Source organism: Gadus macrocephalus, chromosome 4 (assembly GCF_031168955.1).
Source record: "Gadus macrocephalus chromosome 4, ASM3116895v1".
NCBI lineage: Eukaryota > Metazoa > Chordata > Actinopteri > Gadiformes > Gadidae > Gadus > Gadus macrocephalus.
This window is the reverse complement of record NC_082385.1, coordinates 1,663,293-1,677,242: the sequence shown is the minus strand read 5'-3', so window position 1 is coordinate 1,677,242 and position 13,950 is coordinate 1,663,293. Positions and strand designations below refer to the sequence as shown.

The 13,950-nt window shown below is 45.6% G+C and overlaps 2 protein-coding genes across 3 annotated transcripts; both read right to left on the bottom strand.

The window, feature by feature from the left end:
* Nucleotides 1-586: 586 nt before the first annotated feature.
* Nucleotides 587-9,759, bottom strand: braf (B-Raf proto-oncogene, serine/threonine kinase). Its single transcript, XM_060049476.1, has 7 exons — nucleotides 9,292-9,759; nucleotides 6,769-6,870; nucleotides 5,667-5,990; nucleotides 4,160-4,263; nucleotides 3,433-3,535; nucleotides 2,559-2,707; nucleotides 587-714 (listed from the first exon to the last, which is right to left on the bottom strand). Exons 1-7 carry the CDS (start codon nucleotides 9,454-9,456, stop codon nucleotides 600-602), a joined length of 1,062 nt encoding a protein of 353 aa, XP_059905459.1. The 5' UTR covers nucleotides 9,457-9,759; the 3' UTR covers nucleotides 587-599.
* A 664-nt stretch (nucleotides 9,760-10,423) lies between these two features.
* mrps33 (mitochondrial ribosomal protein S33) lies at nucleotides 10,424-11,885 on the bottom strand. Of its 2 annotated transcripts, none has more exons than XM_060049475.1 (3): nucleotides 11,767-11,885; nucleotides 11,295-11,511; nucleotides 10,424-10,836 (listed from the first exon to the last, which is right to left on the bottom strand). In XM_060049475.1, the coding sequence occupies exons 2-3, from the start codon at nucleotides 11,507-11,509 to the stop codon at nucleotides 10,731-10,733; spliced, it is 321 nt and encodes a 106-aa protein (XP_059905458.1). In that variant the 5' UTR covers nucleotides 11,510-11,511; nucleotides 11,767-11,885; the 3' UTR covers nucleotides 10,424-10,730. The 2 variants fall into 2 exon arrangements, with proteins under 2 accessions (XP_059905458.1, XP_059905457.1); XM_060049474.1 differs by having other exon boundaries at nucleotides 11,668-11,827.
* Nucleotides 11,886-13,950: the final 2,065 nt, after the last annotated feature.

The window sequence follows — 13,950 nt, the reverse complement described above, 5'->3', positions numbered from 1 at the left end:
TAGAGCTGTCAGTTAAACGCGTTATTAACGGCGTTAACGCAAACCAATTTTAACGGCGTTAAAATTATTATTTATTTTTTTTCTTTGGCTCAAAACAAAGAAGCAGTAGCCTGACTGCTATGTTCAAATGACATTTGTTCAAAGCAGTCGTTTAATTGCACTATAGGTTCTTTTTTTGTATCGTCCTGTTTTGATCAGTATATGCCAATGTTGTTATCAATAAAAAATCATTTGCACAAGACAAGCCGATGCACTTCACCATGTTGATAAGAGAATTAAAATGAGAAGAATTATGGGACAAAAAAATCAAGGGATATTTAGCATAGAAAAATTATTTGCGATTAATCGCGAGTTAACTATGACATTAATGCGATTAATCTCGATTAAATATTTTAATCGCTTGACAGCTCTAGTTTAAACTAATTATTGCTAACATTCATATTTTATCAAATATATTAATTATTTGAATTCATTTATAGTGCATCTTCTACGACAACATAAGACCAGGTGGATCTTCATCGATCCCGGACGGGACCCTCAGGACCCTAAGAGTGTCCGTCAGCGGGGGCGGGGCCGGGGGCGGGGCCGGGGGCGGGGCCTTACCCGGTGGAGTCGGAGGGGGGTAGCGACGGGTAGACCTCAGACATGGGGGTGGGGCCCTCCTCCTCCTGGGTGAGGGGGTGGTGCTCGAAGAACTTGGACACCAGCAGCAGGCTGAGGAGGAGGAGGAAGAGGAAGAGGGGGAGGGGGAGGAGGAGGAGGGGGAGGAGGAGGGGGAGGAGGAGGGGGAGGAGGAGGGGGAGGAAGGGGAGGAGGAAGGGGAGGAGGAGGAGGAGGAGGAGGAGGAGGAGGAGGAGGAGGAGGAGGAGGAGGAGGAGGAGGAGGGGGAGGGGGAGGAACAGGTGAAGAGGAGGGGGAGGAGGAGGAGGAGGGGGAGGTGGGGGAGGAGGAGGAGGAGGAGGTGGGGGAGGAACAGGAGGAGGAGGAGGAAGAGGAGGAGGAAGAGGAGGAGGAGGAGCGGTAGGAGGAGGGGGAGGCGGAGGAGGAGGAGGAGGTGGGGGAGGAACAGGAGGAGGAGGAAGAGGAGGAGGAGGAGGAGGAGGAGGAAGAGGAGGAGGAGGGGGGGGAAGAGGAAGAGGAGGAGGGGGAAGAGGAGGAGACCCCGTTAAAGCAGGTTGTGACAACTCAGACTTTATCATAACACACACGGCCTCGACAGGTGGCCCGTCATTGGTTTCAAATCGATTGGCGAAGTTTGACTGGCAAGTGACATCACTAGTTTGAGCCAATCAGAAGCAGCCGATGAACTGTGATGGTTAAGAGGGGTTGAGGGCCGTTCATTGTTTTTCCAACACAACAGGAAGTCTCCTTATCAGTGGGCAGAAGCAGGAGCTGTGTTCGAAATCGTTCCCTATACACTCGTTCCCTATTCCCTACATAGTGTACATGATATAGTGCACGATATAGGGAATAGGGAACGAGAATTCGGACACTACGCTGAACATTTCTAAGCGTCAGTAAATGCGCCGGGTATTTGTGTGACGCAGAAAGATGCGCCCACATCATGTAAACAAACCGGGCGCTCACGAGGAAAGCTGGAGGTTGTATTGATGTTGAATGTTACATTTCCTTGTTCAAGTATTTTTTTTTATTAATTTTGAATGTTAAATATTCTATGTTAAATCCCAAATAAATTGTTGACATTTCTAAACGAAAGCCGGAGACTCCATCATTAAATGTATTAGTTTTCGCGGTTATTCAGCTTCTTCTTCTCCTCCGGAAAAACACGACCGCATTGCATTGTGGTATACGGGAGTAACATGTAGGGAACATCGTATGTACCCTATTTTAAGTCCACTATAGTGCCCTATATAGTGGACCACTGAGAATTCGAACACCCTACAAAATGGCGTGCACCCTATTTAGTGCACTACATCCATGATAGGGAACGATTTCGAACACAGCTAGTGTGCTAAACTTCCACTGTTGTTGCTATGGGGACGACGAGACAAACAACAGCAAGGCTTCTAGAGCTCTCAGATAAACACACTCCCATTCAAAACATTAAATCTATTTTAAAGAAAAATAACTTTTATCCACTCTTTTGAAGATGCATGTTATTAATTAGTAGGTAGGGTGCTCAGGGATGTCTTAAAGGTACACTGCAGACATTGGGGTTCAAACCCGGAACCTTCTTGGTTGGGAGTTGAACACGAGACTGTCAACCCAACATAACCACATGAACTCCACAGAGCTTCGACATGATTGGGGATGGATGGATGGATGGATGGATGGATGGATGGCTGGCTGGCTGGCTGGCTGGCTGGCTGGCTGGCTGGATGGATGGATGGACTGATGGATGGATGGATGGATGGATGGATGGATGGATGGATGGATGGATGGATGAATAGATTTGTGGTTGATGGATGGATGAATAGATTTGTGGTTGATGGATGGATGAATGGACATGTGGTTGGATGATGGACAGATGGGATGGATGGACGGAGGGATGGTTGACGGACGACTGACAGGCGGGGGACCGACCGACGGTGACTTACTCCAGCTGGTCGTAGTTGACGCACATGAGCGGCACCTCCGTGCTGCAGCGCTGGTGGAACTTGTAGCCGCAGGTCTGGCAGCGGAAGCCCTGGAACAGAAGCTTCCGGCAGAAGTCGCAGAAGGCCAGCGTGAAGAACGTCTTCCTCACCTGAGACGGGACGAAGAAATGATGGCATGTTCAGCCACAATCATGCTCGCATACTTTTTTTTTTTTTTTTTTTTTTACAATGTGCTCTCTCTGTACGTCTTTTATTTTTCATTTTCATTTAGTTTCCTCACTTTTTAATAATGTTAATCTGTAGTATTATTTTGAACCAAGAGCCCCACTAGGGACCAGTTTCGTCAATTAGCTTTGGCGAGAAACACCATGATGCAAACATTGGAGCACGCTTGTCTATGTTCCTGTCCCTACTCAAATAGACCTTAAATAAATAAATACAAGTGGTTTGGAATCGGGAACTTCCTGCTTCCTACCTTCTGTTGTAAACATAGGGCCGGTTTTAAAATGGCTTACGGTGGTAAATGGACGGCATTTATAAAGCGCTTTTATCCAAAGCGCTTTACAATTATGGCCTAACATTCACCCATTCACACACACATTCACACACACCGACGGCGGAGTCGACCACGCAGGGCGACAGCCAGCTGGTCGGGAGCAGTCAGGGTGAGGGCGTCTCGCTCAGGGACACCTCGACACTCAGCTAGGAGGAGCCGGGGATCGAACCGGCGACCTTCCGGTTACCAGCCGACCCGCTCTGCCTCCTGAGCTACTAATGAACAGCACACTCTGTAGGTCCTTGAGTCCTTGAAGAAGGCGCTTCACTAATCCTCCTCCTGTTCTGAATCCGGGCCCGTCGCCGGGGAGTTACTCACGAAGTTGTGCGTCGTCAACGGGACGTTCTCCAGCACCTCCACGTGCAGCTCCTCCCCCGTCAGCCAGGATATGTCTGTGTCCCAGCCAATGGGCTTCTTCTCTCTGAAACAGGAAGTGGGGAATTTGAGCAGGGCTAAGGACGGCCTCTCGCAACGGAGGATGCGCCGAACACAAATGTGACAAGATTTAATTCAATTAATTTAACTTGCATTATTTTTAAAAGCCATATTTTTCCAAGAAGGAACTTTGAAGAGGAATTAAACATAATCCACACCAAGAATTGCCTTATGGTTAAAAGTCGGAACTCGGCTATATTCCTGTCTTGGTACCAAACTAAAAGTCCCGCAAAATATACTTGTGTCAACAGTCAACGGTTAATACTTTGTTAATACACTGGTTTGAGTTTGAATCCACCAGCAACCGGCATTGAGTTGAGCATTAGCGGAAGGGTCTCCGAAGAAAGGCAACGACAGATGTTGTGGTTTGTGTTGTGTGATGGTGGTACACGTTGTGTAAGTGTTGTGTAGATGTGTAACGATGGTACACATTGTGTATGTGTTGTACACGTTGTGTACGTGTATGTGTTGTGAATATGTAACGGTTGTACACATTGTGTACGTGTATGTGTTGTGTATATGAAACGGTCGTACACATTGTGTGTGTGTGTGCAACCGTTTCCCTTCTGTTCCTGTTCCCTTCTGACTGTTCATTCATCAACGGTCTCACCCATCCTGTATCCTGTAAACCGCACAGCATTCTGGGATGAGGCCGCGCATCATCAGGGCTTTCTTCAGCGAGTCCCTCAGAGTCATTCCACAGCGGGCAGGGACCTGCACAGAAGGGGGAGAGACGGGGGAGAGACGGGGGAGAGAAGGGGGAGGGACGGGGGAGAGACGGGGGAGAGACGGGGGAGAGAAGGCCGAAAGAAGGCCGAAAGAAGGCCGAAAGATCGGTTAGGACATGAACGTTACACGAATAGGTCTTGTCGGGATTAAGCAAACAATAGTGTCGGAAAAACTTGGAACCCATGATTTAACATTTCTAGAAGTGGAACACTGCAATGTTTTAAGCAGTGAGCTAGCCAACCGCAGTAGCTTGTTGTGCTAATTAGCACAACTTGACTTGACGTCACTTTATGGAGCAGGTACTCTGGACATGACTTGGATAAACAAAATGACAGCTAGCAGATAGATGATGTTATGCCCCTTCTTTAATCTAATTTAAAATGACGGTGTGCCATCGTGTAAAGTTAGCCTCTGTGTGAGTGTACATCTATATTTCCATGAGCTATGTTAATTAGCTTAAGCCTGTACTCTCCTTCTCTTCCTTTGTCATGCACTTCAGGGTGGACGAATGCTTGGATAATCATGTCACTGTTGGCCATGCGTTCTTTTAGAAGGAGATTAGGTGCGGAAATTCATGTAGGCTTCAGATTTAACCTATAGAATGAATGAGGCAGGGAGTTGGAATCAAACAACCTTAAAAAAAACACAAATAAGTATTGTAGTGAAGTATCGGCATAAGTCTACTTAAGGGGCCTTCTTGCTTCTGAAGCTAGCTGGACCACTATTAGGGGCCATGGCCTTAGCGGACAAGGTTAGATCGCTCTCCAAGGCCTTTGCTCATTTGAAGGCATCTGTCTGTAGCAAACACTGCATATCTAATCAAAGAAAAGAGGGTCACCTACATTTCATTTCCCTCGGCCACACACGCATTTTAATTTGTCACAGAGCAAAACTCGAGCGATGGAAAGATAAAGTGTTCGTGATTCTCTGAGAGTTAAAGCTGTTGTTCTAAAATCCAAAGACTTTGTGAAACATTTGTTTTCCCTTTCGACCTTAGTGGCCTCCTTCTATTTACCTATTCTACAAAGTCGGCCAAAATATCACAAACATCCTGTTTATTAGTTATAAGTTCTACATCCAAATCGAATCGATGCAATACTGTCTCGAGGTTGAAAAAAACCTGCAGTTTGACGTTAATTAGCCTGCGTCGGTAGGCTTAAAATCTCAACCGAAAATGTAATCACATTTTTACCCCGTTCCCTCATGTCGATTTCATCTGTTGTATGATGATGCATGTTTTACCAACTTCCGACCCTCCCTGCCATGGGTTTGGACCTTTAACAACAACCACGCCTCGTTCAGGTTTGTGCTCCACCTCCACCACACCTCGGTCTCATGCTCCCCACCCCCCCCCCTCCCCACCCCCAACATCTGAATCCAAAACGTACCACGGTCCGCTGTTTGTTGGGCAGGAACACGCGGACGATGGGCTTCTGCGGCGAGCGCGGGTTGGCCCGCGAGGGGTCCATGGGGCACTGGAGGACCGCCAGCGTGTTGGGGGCCGAGGGGAAGCCCTGGCCCCCGCCGCCCCCGCCGCCGCCGCCGCCGCCGCCGCACATGCCCCCGCCCGGGCAGCCGCCCCCGACCTGGGCGTCCAGGAGGCCGGACGTGGGGGAGGAGCAGGACAGCTCGCCGCCGCTGCCCGTACCCTCCAGCAGCTGCTGCTCCCGCTGCTGGAGGGCGTCCAGCTTACTGGTGTACTCCTCGTAGGCCTGGGGGGGAGGGGGGGGCCGGAGGGAGGAGGGGGAGGGGGGGGGGGGAGAGGGGGAGGGATACATGTACATTAACATTTAGGGCATTCAGCAGGCGCTTTTACCCAAAGCCACTTAAAATAAGTACATTTGTCGGGAGAAAGTGAAACAATATATCGCTGTCGGTGCAGTGAGGATGTTCATAGAACCAAGTGCAAAGCACTAACCATCACTAGGTCAACCCATTCCCCGTATACAACAAAGCTTGGATAGGATGCTACACAACTAAGTACTAATAACTAATACATTCAATACATTACAATCAATTTATTCATTTTATTGGTAAAACGCGCCATTTCTGTCGATAAACCGACATTGGCTTTAGTGTGCAGACCAAGCTGTGGGTCTGGCAGGGTGACGCTGCCATCACTATACGCTTATTACAATTTGAAATCAAACTAAGTGTATGGGTTAAGGTTTGTCGATAAAGTATAGGTATCAGATAGGATTTACATACATTTTGCCATGAAAAACATGTTCCCAATTTGAAACACACGGTCCATCCCGTTTAGAGGACTAAACTGTAAACTTAATACATTAACCTCTCTGCTTACATCGAGTCACTTTCTAATATTTCACATGTACCTTGTTATTGAATCTTTGTATTTGGTAATAGCATCTGACATCAATACATAAATACATCCCCATCACTGATACAGTTGCTTGAGGTGATACGGAGAGACGATATGGTATAAAACAAGGGAAACGAGAGCGGACAACATTCATATCTCTTCCATACCTCAAGGTATATAGCCGGAGGATTGTGTTCGCCCCCAAACTTCTCCAACAGGGCCTCCAAATGCTCTTGAGTCAGCTTTATCATCTGTTTAATGTTCCATATCTGCAAAGAGAATCAAAACCTTACCAACTGCAAAACATGGGGAGGAAGAAATACATTTACAAGCTAGCTAGAAGTTAACTGCTTTGTGTTAGCATAGTTTGACCAAAAAGAGGTTCATTCCTTGGTCTCATTCGGCTGAATGGTCGTCAAGATCAAGCCCGACCCTCTAGTTTACACCTCATTTAAAAAGACTCCCATTATAAATGTTATGTCATAACCTAAAGCACGACAACAGTCAATTGTTCCACCCCAGCCTCACTGCCAATTGGCTGACACCCCTTAGCATTTCCAGGAAGTTGCAGGGCTGGTTACGATATTACCAAAGAAACAGGCAAACAAACAATTAGCATGTGATGTAGCCTGCGTCCGCGGAGCACAGAGCAGTTGGAGCTACGCATGGGTTAGCTTCTGCCTTCTGCTCCCAACAGCCAAAGAAACCAGCAGCCCAATATCAGGGTAGCAACACCCTTTTACATATCATAACCAACGTCAGTGGTCACAAAATTGGGGCAGATGACGAAAGCAACAAACGGCCTCTGATGGAAGGTTCATAACACCCTTTCAAACATGGAATAGTAGCGCAAGTCACCGTTGTTATATTGATGGATCCCCATATATCGGGGAAATATCGGGGTCCTAATATTGACCCCGGGGGGTTAGGGAACCCTACTTTGAACCCCCAGTCCCATCGCCTTAAATATTAATCAATATTGAGTGTGATCCTGTGGGACCTGACAGCCTGGTCACGATTACAGTAACGAAGAGGACGGTAAATGCGTATGCATAATGCTGGACCTACGGTCAGAACAGGTTCAGACGACCACCAGCCTTGCAAATTGTTCCAGTAGGTGCAGAACAGTACGGGAAAATATACTCTTTTGAAATCCGCTCCAAAACAGACCCACACCATTTTTGATCCATAGATCTGTGTTCGCCATCTACAGTAAATGTATGGACGTGAACCACAGTCCATGACCACGTACACTGTATTGAAGACGGTCTAAGTAAGCAGAACTCATTTAGAGTCGATAGGGAGCACAAGAAGGAGAGGCCAATACAACTCCATCTGTGAACCTGCTGCAGAACACGTTTCGTCTCGTATTACAGTCGTAGACAGCCTTGCGATGTGCATAATCATATCCATGGAACAACTTTAAGTGGGACAGGAGACACAGGAGAAGCACCCCGTCACATCCTGAATCAACAATTTGTCTTTTAAGAAATCAAGAAGGCTAGAAGGAAGGACGTATCAACTCAAAGCTATTCTCATAGCTTTCAATCATTTGAAATGATCTCAAGCATTACCATTCGCGAGCAATTATGTAAGAATGTCGCCATCAGAATCGCAACCGAAGATGGTGTTGGCCACAGAGGTGTGCATTGTGTGCCAACATGCACAATAATAATCTAAATTGAATGGTCAGTCAACGAGGCCTTTTCGGTTCTACACTGATAATGCGCAGGTCTAACCAATTTTTTTTTTTATGGACGATGCTATCTCATGGTCTGCGTGTGCGACCACAGAGGAGAGCGCAGGCTGACGGATTCAGAACTCTTGCGTCGGGCTGGGGGGGTCCCTAATAACGCCTGGGTTCATGTAGGTAAAAGCAGGCAAAACGAGGCTGATTCTTAGCGTTCAAAAAGAGCAGCACGACTCGAGTTAGCCACCACCGTTGTAATGACAGCATCCCTCAGAGACCGGAGGAGTCGCCACTCGATCCCAGTAGAAAAACAACACAACTTTAGGGGGTGCTTCGGTGATCGGGAAATGGATGTATTTGATGAGGTATACATCGGGCTATGTCAACACGACGGAGCCCCATGCCCAATGCCCGGGTGCCGCGGTAGGGCTGTGTGTTGAAGGCTGTGCACGACAAGGCTGCTACGGTGTGTGTGTGTGTGTGTGTGTGTGTGTGTGTGTGTGTGTGTGTGTGTGTGTGTGTGTGTGTGTGTGTGTGTGTGTGTGTGTGTGTGTGTGTGTGTGTGTGTGTGTGTGTGTGTGTGTGGCTGCAGCCTGCAGTGGGCACTGGAGGAAATAAAGCGGAGTGCGAATGAAATAAAAAGCAGGGCCTGGAATAAACATTGCGTCCGCAGGACAATATTATTTATCCGTTTGTCCTGCTTAATGGGGGGGTCGGGAGGGAGGAGGGGGGTTGCGGGATGGAAACCTACACTGGGGAGAGATGCGAGACGCAGTGTTTGATTTAAAAAAAAAAATGCATTAACATCTTTGTGCATCGTCTCCCCCCCGTCCCCCCCTGCAATGCATTCCCCCCCCTCCCCACCCCCAAGATCCATATTACAGCCGGTGTTTCCTGATAGATTTACATCCAATTACCTCCGCTCCCAAGCCCCGTCTCTTCCCGTGATCAGCTCCACTACCCCCCCGATTTCCCCTATTGCGTCTAGCGGGGTGCCTACCTCTTCATCCTGCGGACATTCAGGTATCCCCACCGAGCAGGTGGAGTCGAGCCCGGCGCCCAGGTCGTCCAGTCCCCGCTCCCGCTCCCTCTCGGTCGGATCGCGGTCCATGGTGTCTCCGTTGAAGACGGACGGTGGGGACTCGGCGCTGCTCAACGCCGCCATTTTAAACTGCGAGAGACTGACTGGAAAATAATAGAAGGGGGAGAGACCGTAGGCAGCTGTACGGGAGGGGGGAGAGACCGTAGGCAGCTGTACGGGAGGGGGAGAGAGACCGTATGCAGCTGCACGGGAGGGGGGGGGGAGAGAGAGACCGTCCGCAGCTGTACAGGGGGGGGGAGAGACAGTAGGCAGCTGTACGGGAGGGGGGGAGAGAGACAGTAGGCAGCTGTACGGGAGGGGGGAGAGACCGACCGTCGGCAGCTGTACGGGAGGGGGAGACAGAGACGCAGGACACACTCGCGGTGCGTTGAGGGTTAACGGGATGGCTTCTACTCGCCGTGGATCCACTTTATTGGAGCGGTGTATGACGGTGTTGCGTTGGGTTGAATATAGATTTTTGAAAAACATTCAGATTATTTGTGGATGGTTTTTATTATTAATAATATTATCCCCCCCGTTTTCCCGTGGTTTAATATGAATTATTACCGATTATTTAGACACTCAAACCATTTCTAAATTAATTTCCCTTTCGAATTAGCCTACTATTCTAAAGGGACTATTAACTATTAACATACAATAACAGCATGTTATGAATGCACGTCAGCCATAAAAAAAATCGTATTTAAAAAAGAACGATGTTTTTCTTTTTTGGGACGATTAATATATTATAAATCACATTAATGCATACAATTTTGCGTGTAAAAGCTGAACTTTAACGTTTTGAATAGATGATCAATCACAATAGGTCTACGTGGAAATATCGCAGTATGTGTTGTGTATTTTACATGATGAAATGTCAACATTATGAACTAGTATTTAACTTACTTAATGTGTGTGCAATAGTGCAATACCTTACATCGAATATACAAGCATTTTATATTTTATTGAATGACTTCACTTTTGGTAATTCCCTTACACAAGTCTGGTAAATAATATAAACAATTCATTCCATTTTGTTTAAAAAACACACTGAATGGCAATATTGTTTATTTGACATGTCAAAAGCACACATATATACATCTCATTATTATTCATGAATGAATACCACAATACACTGTGTGATTGTATGTTCCCACATGTGCAGAATATACACACTGAACATACGTCGCCTTATCGATGTTGCTGGACGGCCAACTAGGCAAAACACTGGAATCTTCTTCAGAGGTAAAATCCAAGGCTGCACTCAACACAGGGTGCACAGTGATTTGTCTGGTACACAGAGAGGGGAGAGAGAAAGAGATCGGGTTCTGTGTAGTTCCTTAGGTTCCAGGATGGGCTCACTTCTTCTTGCCCGCCCTCTTCCCTTCGCCCTTCAACGGCTTTCCTTTGCCTCGCAGCTTTCTCAAGCGTCGCATCTCCTCTTTAAAGTCTTCATGTTCGTCTCTGCACAGAGAGAGGGAGAAATTAGGGACTTGTTTTGTAAAGGCTGGAAACGGCCCCGTTATGTTGTGTGTTGAAGTATTTCCTAATGTCGTGTCACTTTCAATTAGGTTTTAATGTTAACATAGGAACCAGCAGGTAAACTCTTCGGTCGAATGCGATGAAACTAATACACTTCCCTTTACTTCGCCCAGAAAACTCAAACACATTCAATATACACGTGTTCCAACAGCTATCATATACTGTACTACGTGATAACCATCGTATCACAACATGTACACATCATGAGCTTGTGTATAGTTCATGGTATTTAAGTTAAGGTTTTTTACTATTTGAGAAAACACGTTTGAGGTCTACATGCATGTAACAGTTAAATATGCATTGAATCGGTATTAATATAAGCTAACAATAACTGACTTGTAATCATTCTACCAATAACTGATATGACCTCGTTCTGTTACCTGAAGAGCCCCATGAACCTTAGCCTTTGGGTCATGGAATAGTAGATCTTGTGCTTGGGGTACCAGTCGTACACCTCTTTCCTTTGGCCCATCGGCTGTTCCTGGAAGAGCTGAACCACCTTCATGGACTTGGAGTCTGTCGGACGGACAACCTCCCCGAAGATGCGGGCACTCAGGCGCGCCATGCGCACGGCGTAGCTTGAGAGCGAAGCCATATCTGGAAAACGAGATGACAATTTTTATAAATGTTTCTTAATTTATGGTTCTGAAGTATCTAGTGGACTAAGTGCTGGACAGGTTCAGCATCACATGCGACAATGAATGGATAAGGCGTCCAATGTAATGCTGCAGGACATTAGATGAGAAACCTTACCTGCTGCTGTTGACAATTCTGTTGTAAAAATAGTGTTTTTAATCAGATAGTACTACATACTCGTAAAATAAAACATGGATTTAGCTTGCATGGGCTAACCTTCAAGGACTTTTGCTAGTCAACGCATGTGATTGGTTGAGGAGGCGTTACGTAGGTGACGCAAATGGAGCGCAGTCGACGCAGTGACGTATTTCCCAGGCGTCCGGCCCTTATATTATTCCTACGTTTACTTTTGGTCGCACAAAGGTTCCGTGAACCACAAAGGTCCCGTGTACCTCACGTTGAAACCCGTATAGCAGTACTAATTGTAACAGTGTTATATATATTAGGTAACATATAAAATAGATCTGTTGACACGGTTGAATTGAGGATAAAAAATAACTTTTGTGGTTTCCATTTAATATGTGGCGATACAATAAAGGGTGTGATTTATATAAAATGTGTGTAACATAATTCAATGTGATGATGCCATTAGGCCTACTGTAAGTTTTTTATGTCTTCACACTCAATTGTCGTTTATATTTGAGGAAAAAGGGGTGAAATCTTCTATACAAGTTACAATGTATTGCCACGAGAGGGCGCTACATACAAAGAAACCATATCTATGGAAGAAGCAGATTTTTCTTTCGATGTGTAGATTGAAGAATCTTAATTTTAGTGCTATTGTCCAACATTTCAGTGTTCTAAAGGTGACCTTTTTTTTTTTGCTTTACAACTTGGTCAAATGCTGCATTCACTACAATCATGGTATTAGTAGACCTTTTAATATATTGCTGCCTATAACGATGACATAAAATATCCTTGCCAAGGACATTATTGCCAAGGACATTTTTGGTAGCTTGTTTTCCTCATTTGGAGGAAAAGTTGTTTAAACTGTATGATTGGTAGTTAATTGTATGCATACAAATATATAGGTCTTTCGATTGCGATATTTGACGAGGTATTGGCACTCCTAGGGCATTTCTCACATTTCTTGAGTGTTTGAGTTTTCAAACCACATTTAGGCCGCATTTAATACAACCAAGTTTGATGCTGGTTTGCTGGTGGAACATTTTCCCGTGCCCACAAGGTGGAGATGTGCCTTTGGCATAATTCAACTCATAACGAGCTATCCACCGTCATCATAATCATAATCACAACTACATTATAAATCCTAAAGTATACCTCTTAACACAATATGAGGATGGCAACGATGGACTCAAATTATGAATACTTTGCGCTTAATAGAGAGCAGCCCTTAGAGAACTCTTTCTCTCCATAAATGTTTTGGGGCTATGGCCCCTCCATATTATTAGCTAACATAATAATAATTAGAATAATTACAACAATAATAACAGTTGTGAGATTACATTGTTTTAGCTTATAGTGCTCAAAAGATATGTCCTATCCTCGTTGCATATCCACTGATAGCCGGTAGCACATATAGATTGCCCAACTTTGTTGGTGTCTATATTATTATTATCAGAGTTATTATCTTATTATGTTTATATCTGATTCTAATATTATAATATGCACAACTGACAATTTACCTACGTTAATTACATTTCTAGCCTAGCCCATTTTAAATAAACATTTACTATTATGAAGCATAACGACCTAATCTGATATCTGTAATTCGGCATGCCTTGTAGCCTACTTTATTGTAGATAAGGAAAATAAACAGGTTTTTTTATTGATTCAAATATATAATATATACGTTGTCAGGAAATAGACTCAAGACTTGGGAATGCATTTCAGCAGGCTACCTGTGACCTCAACACATTAAATGTGAAAGTCATAAAAAAGAAAAAAGGAAGGGGGCGCTCTGCGCGTCATAACGCGGCGGTCCAATCAGCGTGCAGCTGCAGGTACGGGCCGATCTCCATCCTGAATAAACGCTGCATATTTAATCATCTCTCAGACTATGTTTAGGCCTACTTATACATTGTTTGCGATCCAAACCCCGATTCCACAGGGAGGATCGGCCCATAACTGGATAAACAACGATCAAATCACCTTGATCAATTCAAATAGATAAAAAATACATATTTAAACTCATATTGCGGTTAGATCTGCAGCCGGCATCCTATGGTGAGTAGGCCTACGTCATCTTACAACTGACACGGCAAAATAGAGCCAAATAAAGCGGAAAAAAACGTGGTTCTCTCGTACAGCCTATCGGTTCTATCCCGCGGCATTCATTGACCATCATGCATCCTGCTTCATTACAGCGAGGTGGACGCACACGCACACGCGCACGCACACGCACACGCACACGCACACACACACACACACACACACACA

Excerpts from the sequence above, each read along its gene's own strand:
- braf (XM_060049476.1), bottom strand. The coding sequence starts at position 9,456 with ATGGCGGCGTTGAGCAGCGCCGAGTCCCCACCGTCCGTCTTCAACGGA. Across the intron at positions 6,871-9,291 it reads AATGTCCGCAGGATGAAGAG|ATATGGAACATTAAACAGAT; the intron begins GTAGGCACCCCG and ends TTCTCTTTGCAG. Across the intron at positions 4,264-5,666 it reads CCAACAAACAGCGGACCGTG|GTCCCTGCCCGCTGTGGAAT; the intron begins GTACGTTTTGGA and ends CCTTCTGTGCAG.
- mrps33 (XM_060049475.1), bottom strand. The coding sequence starts at position 11,509 with ATGGCTTCGCTCTCAAGCTACGCCGTGCGCATGGCGCGCCTGAGTGCC. Across the intron at positions 10,837-11,294 it reads AGGTTCATGGGGCTCTTCAG|AGACGAACATGAAGACTTTA; the intron begins GTAACAGAACGA and ends CTCTCTGTGCAG.